A 12,504-nucleotide genomic window follows, 5' to 3' on the forward strand; every position below is an offset into this window, starting at 1 on the left:
TTGGGAGAAATCTGGTAAAACCTACCAGGTGTGCAAATGAGGCCTATGTGAGCAATATATTATATGAATGTGTGTGTGTGTGTGTGTGTGTGTGTGAGAGAGAGAGAGAGAGAGAGAGAGAGAGAGAGAGAGAGAGAACACGTACCTGGGCAGGTGGCCCACCTACGAGAAAGCAAACTGATCCTAAACTTCCTCTCCTTTGGGGAATATCCTTGGGAGAAGAAAAGGCTAGGGAGTAAACGCTACACAAATCTGCAGTGGATTCCCTAAGGATGGCACCTTCTGCCAACTCCTGCAGCCAAGCTGGTACCAAACTTATCTCAGCACACTTATCTCAACACTGCCCAGGCTTGCGCCCCAGGGAGGCCACTTTGGTGCTGTTAATGCGGCGGTTTGACTTCACCCCTGGAGGCTCACTCCATTGTGTCTTGGGACAGATGGATGCCATTCACGTATTTGCAGACCCAGAACTTGAATGAAGCATTGCAGAATGTTAATGTACACTGCTTCAACGTCCATGTGATTTCTGATGTGGTTTGTTTTAGAAATCTGTTCTCTGAAGACTGTGTCTGAATGGCATTCTGCTCTGGATAAAGCCCTGATTGAGGCAGCACAAATTCCCCTCCCTATGGAAGTGTTTAAGGTAGGATCTGTTATTCCCTTTTCAGCTGAAATAACAGCCAGTTTGAATTTCGGTGGCATCCTTGTATTGTGCTCCTGATCCTCGTATCAGACTCATCCATCTTTGTTCGGAGTAAGGAATAGGGGAATGGGCTTCATGGAGACTGCCAGCTCCTTGCTTGATGCTACTTTCTCCATAGTTCTATTACTGCTGCCGCCATTTTGAACCCTGGGCCAGTCCCTCCATGGGTTGCCTGTTGAAGCCATCTTTGCAAAGTCCAGCCTACAGCCACCCCCAACTTGCTGCCCTCCAGAGCTGTGGACTCCAACGACCATCAGCACCAGACGACTGGTCAGGGTTGTTGGGAGTTGTAGTTCAACGTGACTGGATGACGCCAAGTTGGGAGAGGCTGTAGGCTAGAATGGGCACTTATAACCTTGCCGTTTCCATGCCTAGTATTGTCGTTTCCCTGAGAGAAAGCTTGCCTAACCTCCTAACACCATATCAGACCTTAGGTCCATCTAGCTTGTACTGTGCAGTGGCGTAGCGCAGGGGGGGGGGGGAGCCAGGCACAAAATTTGAGAGGAGGGCATAACCCACTCAGGCGCCAGCATTGGCTGACCAGCCCTCCCCCCCATGTGAGCAGGCAGGGGGCACAGCACGACCCTGATTGGCTGTGGTGGAGGGACACTCCATCCACATTGGCGGCTTGTATTAAGTTGGGGGTTGACATAGCAGCCGGCACAGCGATTTCTTCAAGTAGCTCTTTATTTTGTAAGCTGGAATAGAACTGACTGCAAACAGCTCAGCCGGCCTGCTTTTATAGGCAGCCGGCTGTCAACATTGTAACAACCACAGCCCAGAGTTCCCGCCTAAAATAACTGCTGCGGACCTGAGTGAAAACTATCTACAGACCTGAGTGAAAACTATATACAGTATCCCCCTGTTGGCCCAGGGTGAAACTACACTACATAACACCCCTCCCCACCGAGATAAGGCGTTAGTTACAATCGTAATGGTTTCCTTATATACAGCACTACGCGTAATGGTTCAATTAGGCACAAAAGCATATCGGTTACATTTACCATACTTAGACCAACAGTGATACATGTCCAACAACATAGTCCTTTAAATAAGTTGGGCGCTTGGAAACTCTGCCAGACCGCCGGGGACTGGTAGCCAAGTCCGGAGGGCCACACAGTTCTCGCTGAGGCTGTGGTGCGACCCTAGGTGGCGTTGGGACCAACTCCCCTGGATCCGCTGCTGTGGGTGGAGCCTCCGCAAGTGGAGTGGTCTGAGTCTGTTCTGAAGCGGCTTGGTTCGGCTCCACGCTGGTAGTTTGCGAGGGAGGTGTAGGTGGGGCCTCGCCATCTGTACGTGTCTCTTCTGGAGCTGCAAGCGCAGTTGGGGGCACCTCGGTAGTGTCCAAGTTCCCAACCCTGCGCCTAAGCTGGTCTATGTGCCGTCGCCACAAGCGTCCATCTTCGAGTGCCACCTGGTACGAGCGAGGTCCAGTGACTCCCACTACTGTGGCTGGCACCCAAGGAATGTCCCCCACATAGTTCCGGGCAAAGACCTGGTTTCCTGGGACAAATGACCGTGGCGCGTTGGCACAGCCTGGGGGTTCAGCCACGGCAAAGTCCGGGTGTAGCCGGTCGAGCGGTGACCTGAGGCGGCGGCCCATAAGCAGTTCAGCAGGACTCCTCCCTGTGGCCGCATGAGGGGTGATGTGTTGCACGAACAAGTATTCGGCGACCCGCTCATGCCAGTCTCCCCGGTCCAGGCGCGCCAGTGCCTCTTTTGCCGAGCGCACCATTCTTTCCGCTTGCCCGTTGCTGGATGGATGAAAGGGTGCCGTTAGGGCATGGCGGATGCCCAGTCCCAAAAGATACCGCTCAAAGGTGCCTGACGTGAACTGCGGTCCGTTGTCAGAGACAAGGACATCAGGACACCCATGCGTTGCAAACAGGCCTCGCAGCACCCGGATGACAGCTTCGGTAGTGGTGGAGGGCATCAGGGCGACCTCCAGCCATTTGGAATAGGCGTCCACCACTACCATAAAGGTCCGGCCGTGAAAGGGGCCAGCCAGATCGATGTGCACCCTCGACCAGGGTGTCTTTGGCATCTCCCAGGTGTGTCCCTTAGCTGCCGGTGGTGCAGGCCTCGACTCTTGGCACGCTTGACAGGCGGACACCCAGGCAGTGATGGCATCGTCCATATTAGGCCACCAGACGTAACACCGAGCCAATGCCTTCATTTTGACAATTCCCGGGTGGCCAACGTGCAGAGCCTCCAGGACGCGCTGACGGAGTCCCTGGGGAATCACGACGCGGTCTCCCCACAGCAGACAGCCGCGATGAGCTGAGAGTTCATGTTGTCTGGTTGCGAAGGGCTGGAACTCCGATGCAAAAGGCCCTTGTGGCCACCCCCTCCACACCCAGTTGAGCACCCGGCTGATGGTGCGATCCTGGGCAGACGCGGAGGCCACAGTGGTAGCTGATACAGGCGCTGCCGGAAGATCCTCAATCAGAAGGAGCGACGAAGCTGGAGCCGGGTCTTCCACAAATGCTGGAAGAGGGCAACGGCTGAGGGCGTCGGCATGGCCCATCGATTTCCCCGGGCGATGGATGAGCCGGTAGTGGTAGGCAGCCAGGAAAACAGTCCATCGCAGCATGCGTGGCGAGAGGACCGGTGGAGTTGGACGATCACCGGCGAGGAGGCCCAGGAGTGGCTTGTGGTCAGTGATGAGGTCAAAAGTCCTGCCATAGAGGTATTCATGGAACCTCTTCACTCCAGCCACAAGTGCCAATGCCTCCTTGTCGAGCTGGCTGTAATTCCGTTCCGTCGGAGATAGTGTCCTGGAAAAGTAGGCGAGCGGTACTTCTCTTCCATCTGGAAAACGGTGACTAAGGACAGCACCGATGCCAAAAGGTGAGGCGTCGCAGGCAAGGACCAGCGGCCTGGATTCACTGTACTGTACCAGCACACTGTCTGAAGAAAGGAGAGCCTTGACCGCGTTGAAGGCCGCCGTCTCCCGATGACCCCAGGCCCAAGGCGTCTTAGTGCTAAGTGGGGCAGGAACATGTTATAAAAGTTCAGCAGCCCCAGGAATGCCTGCAACTCCGTTTTGTTCTTTGGGGTGGGGGCCTGCTGGATAGCGCGGATCTTGGATGTGGTTGGGTGAAGGCCGGAGGCATCGATAAGATAGCCCAGGAACTCTACCTGTGGAACGGCGATCTGGCACTTCTCCCTCTTTACCTTGAGCCCGGCCTCTTGGAACCTGGTCAGCACGGCACGGAGGCGCTCGAACAGCTGCTGGTGTGAGTCTGCAGACACCAAGACGTCATCAAAATATGGTACCACGCCCGGAAGCCCTTGCAGGAGACGCTCCATAAGGCTTTGGAAGATTCCAGGAGCCACACTCACCCCGAACTGCAACCGGCGGCAACGGAATGCCCCCCGGTGGGTGACGATCGTCTGGGCTTCAGCAGTGGCATCATCAACTGGCAGTTGTTGATATGCTTGGGCAAGGTCCAGCTTAGCGAAGACCTTACCCTCACCCAGGGAATGCAGCAGGTGTTGGACAACAGGAACCGGATAAGCGTGCTGCTGAAGTGCCTTGTTGATCGTGCACTTGTAGTCGGCGCAGATTCTCACCGACCCATCTGGCTTGACAGGCGTGACGATGGGGGTTTCCCACTTGGCGTGGTCAACCGGCTCCAAAACTCCTTGGGCAATCAGTTTGTCCAGTTGTTCGTCCACCTTAGCCTTGAGAGCAAAGGGAACCCGGCGTGGCTTTAGCTTGATGGGGGCGACTTGTGGATCAAGGCTAAAGGAGATGGGCGTACCTGTATATTGCCCCAAGGTGCCGTCAAAAACCTCGGCAAAGTCTTTGACCAGACCCTCAGTCTCTGCGTTAGAGATGCAGTTGATGCCGGTGACTTCCAGGCCGAGGGCATCAAACCAGTCTAGCCCTAGGAGGCTTGGCCGCTGACCTTCGACCACCACCAACCGGAGCAGGCCCGAAAAATCCTTGAAGGCGATCCGGAACCGGCCAACGCCTACCACGGGAATGTCGTTTCCCTGGTAGTCTCTCAGGTGTACGCGGTGAGAGTTGAGTTGCCTCTTGGACACTCTGGGTACCAGTCTTTTGATGGTGCTCCATGACACGATGGACAGGGCAGACCCGGTGTCGATCTCCATGTCACATGGAGCTCCTTCAATGAGCACCGTGACGTTCAGCTTGCGTCGCGTAGGCGAGTCGGTTTGGCCAATCGTGGTTCCAGACGGGCAGCGGCAGTTGGTGAGAGCGAAACAACTTTCCTTGGCAGACTGGAGTGAAGACTTGGACTTGCGAGTCGATGAAGGGGGGGTGTCAGACGGAGCCGATCGGCAGACCTTAGCGATGTGGCCCCTTCTGGAACACTTCCTACAGATGGCGTCTCTGAATCGACACTTGGCACGGGAATGGTTGCCTCCGCAGCCGGCACATTCCGGTTGGCCCTTGGACTTCTGTTGGAACTTCCTGCGCTCCCGCTTTGTCTGGTGCACGTCATCGTCTTCACTGGAGGATGCCTCATCACTGCTGGCCTCTTCATGATGCACCGGAACTGGCTCCCTAGCAAGACGCGGGCTGCTGGACTTGCGGATCTCCTGGGCGGAGCGTTCAGCAGCTTCTGAGGCCACAGCCTCCTCAATGGCTTTCTGTAGCGTGAGGTCTGGCTTGGCTAGGAGACGCCGTTGCAGATGGATGTCCCGGACCCCGCAGACGATTCGATCCATCAGGGCATCGTCTAAGTCTCGGAACTCACAGTGCATTGCAGCCTGGCGCAGGGCGGTGGTGTAGCTGTTGATTGACTCCCCCTCTGCCTGGTTCCGGTGGTAGAACGCATGGCGGGCAGCAATCTTGGACGGCTTTGGTGCATAGTGGTTGCGGAGCTTCTCTTGGATCGTGTCCCATGGTGTTGCCTGGACTGCTTCAGGCGCAACCAATGCTCGGGCCGTCTCAAACACCTCAGGCCCACAGAGGCTGAGGAATAGGCCCCGCTTCCGATCCTTTGATACTGCTGTCAGCTCGTTGGCTTGGAGGTAGCAGTCGAACCGAGCGAGGTAGGAGTCCCATGATTCAGAGGCTGACACAAACGGCGGTAGAGGCACAAGTGAAGCCATGATTCCGATGCCGGCGTGAAGGGCGATGGATGGAACACAGTGCTCTAGCCAGAACAGTCAGCTCTGAATTGGTTCTGCCCAGTGATTTCGCTCAGTGATTTCGCTCTGTGATTCAGCTCAGTGATTCAGCTCAGTTCAGAGGCTGGCCGCATCTGGCTGTGCTCTGATGTCCATCCATCCCATCCTCGTCGCCAGTATTAAGTTGGGGGTTGACATAGCAGCCGGCACAGCGATTTCTTCAAGTAGCTCTTTATTTTGTAAGCTGGAATAGAACTGACTGCAAACAGCTCAGCCGGCCTGCTTTTATAGGCAGCCGGCTGTCAACATTGTAACAACCACAGCCCAGAGTTCCCGCCTAAAATAACTGCTGCGGACCTGAGTGAAAACTATCTACAGACCTGAGTGAAAACTATATACAGTATCCCCCTGTTGGCCCAGGGTGAAACTACACTACATAACAGCTTGCCTGCCCCGGGTGCCAGCAACCCCTGCTATGCCACTGGTACTGTATGCACTGAACTGCAACATCTGCCCCAAGGTTTTGTGTTTTTGGTTTGTGTATTATTTTGGAAAAATGTGAATTGGTATCCTGGACTGGCTGGAGTCAGAGGGATTGTGGGAGGCACCGTTGGGGGGAAAAACCCCGCCCCGGCAATGGGAAGAAGGCTCAGAGCCAGGGGAGTGATGCTGGAAAGACTTCCTCGAAAGCATTGCTGAGACCACTAGGCCTGAGCTGCGGTTTGTTTCCTTGAATAAAGATCCAACTTCACTGGCCTTGAGAGATTTATTTATTTTTGCTGCTGGCTCCAGCCCTGACATTTAGGTGGATTCGCTTTAATATCTGATCCAGGCCTGCCCCCTTCCATCCCTAGACCTCAGCCAGTATGTCTTTCCAGCAATTTAAAATCCACTGTTTTACAAACAGTTAAATAGCAGTTTCAGGAACAGGGTGGCTTCTCAAGATGCACATCTCAGGTGTCAAAAGACCTGGGCCAGCATTTGCCAGTAGCTTCGTAGCGAAGGGGTCAGATGCAACTCTGTGGAGAGAAGGCAGTAGCTTCCCAAAAAATCCTGTTTCCTGCATCTTGCCTTCCCTTCCCTTCTTACTTTTGTTTGGATTTGAGTTTCTTGCCAGCTATGCCCTGTCAAAGCAATAAATTCTCACCTTGAGCCGCCTGGCTTGTGAGTTCAGTTTCCCCTGCGGTGAGGATATATATCGGTATGGAAAATTCTGCAGGTTTAATAAAAGGAGAAGGTGATGAATTGCAAACAAGTGCACTCTATCCTACAAACACCTTTACAATAAGCTCTGAGTGGGGGTGTGGGGGTGTGTTATTGCTCCTGCTTTCAAAAAACACTTGGTTCCTGTGAAGAATGGGGAGTGGAATTACTAGCGTCAAGAATACTGTCATTGCTGCAACACAGGTCAGTGATGGAAGAGGCCCTCTTCCTTTTGATGAAAACCAGGCTGTTGGAAAGCAATAGTTTTCCAGTGGTGGGAAACCGCGCAAAATTGGCGCATAATTGGAGGGGAGAGGGGTCAGTGCTGTGTTCGGAAGCGCAAAATGTGTGGCTTCTGGAATCGAATCCTTTCAATTGCGGAGTCCTGCAGACTCACTTAAATGTGACCCCCTGAAAGGTTGGGGACACCACCAGCCCGCCGCTGCCTTAAGCATTTGAAAGCAACTATTCTTGATTTATTTCACCATTTTTTTAATAATAATATTTTATTAAGTTTTAGGAATAGCAACAAACAGAAAAAAGAAAAAACACATAAACAAAAATATAAAGTTACAAAATACAAAAAATACAAACATTTAACTTATAGAAAAAGAAAAAACCCAGAAAAACACACACTAAAAAGAAAAAACAAAAATCCCTCTTTTTGATTTCTCATCTTTGATTCACTTATTTCTCTCCAACCCGGCTTTGATTCACTTATTACTCTCTTTGATTCATCTTTGATTCACTTATTACTCTCCAACCCGGCTTTGAGGCTGGCGGGGGGAAAGCAGCGCTTCCCCCATCGCCAGCCCCAGAGGATGGGGGGCAGCAGGAAGGCGCGCGACGCCTTCCCGCTACTCTCCAACCCGGCTTTGAGGCTGGCGGGGGGGAAAGCAGCGCTTCCCCCATCGCCAGCCCCAGAGGATGGGGGCAGCAGGAAGGCGCGCGACGCCTTCCCGCTACTCTCCAACCCTCCTGTGGGCTTTTGCGGGAGATGGGGGAATTCCCCCACCTCCCGCAAAAGCAGGCAAAAGCCGTGCGCTCTTTAAAGAGGCTCCGTGGCTTCTTTAAAGAGCGCGCGGCTCTTGGGGGCTTTTCCCCAAGGAGGGAGAAGGGACTGACTGGCCGAGTCAGTCCCTTCTCCCTCCTGCGGGCTTTTGCGGGAGATGGGGGAATTCCCCCACCTCCCGCAAAAGCAGGCAAAAGCCGTGCGCTCTTTAAAGGGGCTGCACGGCTTTGCTGGCTTTTCCAGGAGGTGGGGGAATTCCCCCACCTCGCAGAAAAGCCTGCAAGAGCCGCGCAGCCTTTAAAGAGCGCGCAGCTCTTGGGGGCTTTTACCCAAGGAGGGAGAAGGGACTGACTGGCCATTTCAGTCCCTTCTCCCTCCTGGTCGAAAAGCCCGCAGGAGTCAAGCGGGGCTCCTGTGGGCTTTTGCGGGAGGTGGGGGAATTCCGCCACCTCCCGCAAAAGCAGGGAGAAGGTCTTGGAGTAGCGCACAGGCTGCGTGCAACCTGTCCACTGCTCCCAGAGCTGCGGGGGGGGGGGGATCATATTTTTTCCTTGATTTCCCCCCCTGAAAACTAGGTGCGTCCTATGGTCCGGTGCGTCCAATCGTGCGAAAAATACGGTACCTAACCCTGAACTATGTATTACATGAGTATTTCAAAGAGCGCTTTGTTTATACAGATGAACCTGGGAGCTTTGAGATGCAAAGATGCCACAGAGTGGCTGGGGAAACCCAGTCCGATGAATAATAGAATCACACAATGGCAGGGTGGGGAGGGACCCTGAGGGTCATTTAACCCAACCCACAGCAAGACCGCATACATCCCCTCCTTCCTATTTTATCCTCAAAACAACCCTGTGAGGCAGGCTGGGCTGAGAGGCAGTGACTGGCCCGAGGTCTCCCAGTGAGCTTTGGGTGGCTGAGTGGAGATTTGAACCCTGGTCTCCCAGGTCTTATAGTCCAGCCCAGGGATCAGCAACCTTTTTTCAGTCATGGGCCGGTCCACCATTCCTCAGACCTTGTGGGGGGCCGGACTATATTTTGAGGGGGGAAATGAACGAATTCCTATGCCCCACAAATAAGCCAGACATTCGTTTTAAATAAAAGCACACATTCTACTCATGTAAAAACACCAGGCAGGCCCCACAAATAACCCAGAGATGCATTTTAAATAGAAGGACACATTCTGCTCCTGTAAAAACACACTGATTCCCAGACCATCTGGGGGCCGGATTGAGAAGACGATTGGGCCGCATCCGGCCCCCGGGCCTTAGTTTGCCTTCCCCTGGTCCAGCCCTTTAACCGCTAGACTATACTGGCTCTCAAGTCTCTTAAGTACAAATTGGTAAGAGGGGTTAAGTATCACACAATCACATATATCTGCTATGTCGTATTGAACCTAAAGGACCGGTGTTTGATGCACTATGTGGGATCCATGAGACCCTACTTTCTTTTTTGTCTCAAGAGTAAAGAGAAAGAAAGAGAAGTCTTATTATCTGCCATTGATGTGCGCCAAGGAATTCAGGGAGCAATCCATCATGGCTGCACGTCAATTTGAGCCTAATAGCAATTAAAAGCTTTCTGTTCGCTCCAGTGAAATGTATCCTTCAGAAATTATGTAGATTAATTGGCGTCTTGAAAGGGAGCATATGTTTGCCGTCTCATTCATTCCTCTGAATCTGAGACAGGCTGGTAAAAGGTTCGCTGGGAGGGAGCGTTTTGTAGCCACCTTCTCACGCTTCCCTTTAAACTGGGGCCCAGCACCCTGGGAAGGCAGCCCATCTAAGAGAAGGAAAACCCTGATCCTAAGCCCTGGCGGGATGTCTTTGGGAGGAGAAAATGCTCAGGAATAAACTCTACACAGATATGGAGTGGAGTATTTGACGCGGGTGGCACTGTGGGTTAAACCACAGAGCCTAGGACTTGCCGATCAGAAGGTCGGCGGTTCGAATCCCCGCAACGGGGTGAGTTCCTGTTGCTCGGTCCCTGCTCCTGCCAACCTAGCAGTTCGAAAGCACGTCAAAGTGCAAGTAGATAATTAGGTACCTCTCCAGCGGGAAGGTAAAAAGCATTTCTGTGTGCTGCTCTGGTTTGCAAGAAGCGGTTTAGTCATGCTGTTCACATGACCCGGAAGCTCTACGCTGGCTCCCTTGGCCAGTAAAGCGAGATGAGCGCCGCAACCCCAGAGTCGGCCACAACTGGACCTAATGATCAGGGGTCTCTTTACCTTTACTTTATGCCTCCTTCCAGCAATTCCTGCAGCCAAACTGGTGCAAAACATCTTGCTCTTTTTTCCTTTGGACCACACCAACGACGCCGGGAGGGGGGGGGTTTGTCTTGTCATCTGGACCTCAGTACACACTGCCCAGGCTTTCTCCTTGGGGAAGTCACTTCTAGGGTTGCCATATAGTCTCTTTTCCCAGGACACGTCCTCTTTTTCAGGAATAAAATTTCTGTTTGGGTAGATTTTTAACATTTGGCAAAATGTCTGGGGGTTGTTTTTTTGCTTCCAGTAACTCGAGAAAATTTTTCTATTACATTAGACTCAGACCTAAGATACTCGGCTAAGCTAGTCTGCAGCAGAGAATCACAACAGAAAAGCATCTTAAACTAGCTATATATACTGTATAAATCTCTTCTCTTGTGGCTGAAAGGATGCTTGCTCAGCTACAAGATCTTGGAGAAGGAGTCTGGGAGGGCAAGAGTTAACATCCCCCCTGCCCTTAAGGAGAGCCCATATGTATATGTTAAACAGTTTAATAAATTGTTGTGTGCACACACACAAAAACTTTGATGTGGCAAGTGAGGGCGCAACATGTATATATTATTTAGTTGTTGAAAGTTGAGAACATTGTGGCTAGGAATATTATCACAGCTTCTATAGCCTACATATAGTAGGGGCATTTGAAATGAGAGTTGTCAAAGGGATCTGTATTTAAAAGTAGGAGTTAGCAAATGTGGCCTCTTTTTTGCTGTTCAGAATATGGCTACCCTAGTAACGCAGCGGTTTGGCTTCACCCCTGGAGGCGAACTCCATTGTCTCTCGAGACTGACGGGTGCCTTCAAAAGGGGGTGTGACTAAGGCAGAATGGAGAACAGAAGATACCAGGTCCATGTAGCCATGTTGGACCCACCACCGACCCCAGGGATTCAGATAAATGGTGCTTGCTCCCTACTTGGACTCCACTGAGCCTCTTGGGCTTGCCGATCGGAAGGTTGGCGGTTCGAATCCCTGCGACGGAGTGAGCTCCCATTGCTCTGTCCCTGCTCCTGCCAATCTAGCCGTTCAAAAGCATGCCAGTGCAAGTAGATAAATAGGTACCACTCTGGCGGGAAGGTAAACGGCGTTTCCATGTGCTCTGGTTTACGTCTCGGTGTCCCATTGTGCCAGACGCGGTTTAGTCCTGCTGGCCACATGACCCGGGAAGCTGTCTGTCGACAAACACCAGCTCCCTCGGCCTGAAAGTGAGATGAGCGTCGCAACCCCATAGTCGCCTTTGACTGGACTTAACCGTCCGGGGTCCTTTACCTTTTTTACCTAATCACCTTCTGAGTCTTGGGGACAAAGCCTTGGATTTATTTGTTTTTGTTTCATAGGACCATGACGACTTGAGGAACCACCTGTTCACGGTGGGCATGAAATTGGAGGCTGTGGATATGAAAGAGCCATGTAGGATTTGTCCCGCTACAATATCTAAGGTGAGAAATTTAAAATGGGGGAAGGCAGGGGGTTGGACTAGATGACCCTTGGGTCCCTTCCAACTCTAAAATTCTGTGATTCTAACACAGATGGAAAATAATAATAATAATAATAATAATAATAATAATAATAATAATAATAGATTTCTTACTTTCCCTTCCCTGCGAGGTCCTAGGGTAGGTTATTAGTGGTAAGCTCAATGGTGGGGACACTCTGACAAACTTTCCTTTAGCCAAAAAGAGCACTCCCACTTTCTTTATTAATTATTTTGCATTTCTACCCCACCTTTTCCTCCAAGGCGCTCCAGGGGTCTTACCTGGTTCTCCCCCTCCCCATTTTATCCTCACAACAACCCTGTGAGGTAGGTTTCGGACCTGAAGTGTGAAAATTGCAGACCCACTTTTGCTGATGAGTGTCCTGAACCTAGTATTTTTCCGTGCAAAATGAAAGGAAAACACAAGGCTGGTCCCTGAACACATTTGTTCTGTCCGCGTGTCGATGGCAGGGTTTTCCCTAATGCAGAATTGTTTGGTTCCCTCCAGGTCTTTAACAACCATTTTGTTCAAGTAACCATCGACGACCTCCGTCCCGAAGGGAGCGCAGCCTCCATGATTTGCCATGCCGATTCCTTGGGGATCATGCCAGTGCAGTGGTGCCTTAAAAACGGAGTCCACCTGACACCGCCCAAAGGTCTGTATATATATAGTTCTCTCTGGGCAAAAAGTCTTTCCTGTGTTTTCAGAGTGCTATGGTGCCCTGGCTAGCCCACAGCTTGTTTCGGAT

At 52.0% G+C, this 12,504-nt stretch overlaps 1 protein-coding gene across 3 annotated transcripts in view; it reads left to right on the forward strand.

Moving 5' to 3' along the window:
- Positions 1-12,504, forward strand: part of SFMBT2 (Scm like with four mbt domains 2) — a 72,159-nt gene that overhangs the window by 31,678 nt on the left and 27,977 nt on the right. For all 3 annotated transcript variants that reach the window (XM_081926898.1, XM_081926897.1, XM_081926899.1), the window contains 3 exons: positions 546-643; positions 11,619-11,720; positions 12,264-12,411. In XM_081926898.1, coding sequence (XP_081783024.1) covers positions 546-643; positions 11,619-11,720; positions 12,264-12,411 — 348 coding nt within the window. The remainder of the gene's footprint in view (positions 1-545; positions 644-11,618; positions 11,721-12,263; positions 12,412-12,504) is intronic.

Source organism: Podarcis melisellensis, assembly GCF_964234715.1.
Source record: "Podarcis melisellensis genome assembly, chromosome: 10".
Classification (NCBI taxonomy): domain Eukaryota; kingdom Metazoa; phylum Chordata; class Lepidosauria; order Squamata; family Lacertidae; genus Podarcis; species Podarcis melisellensis.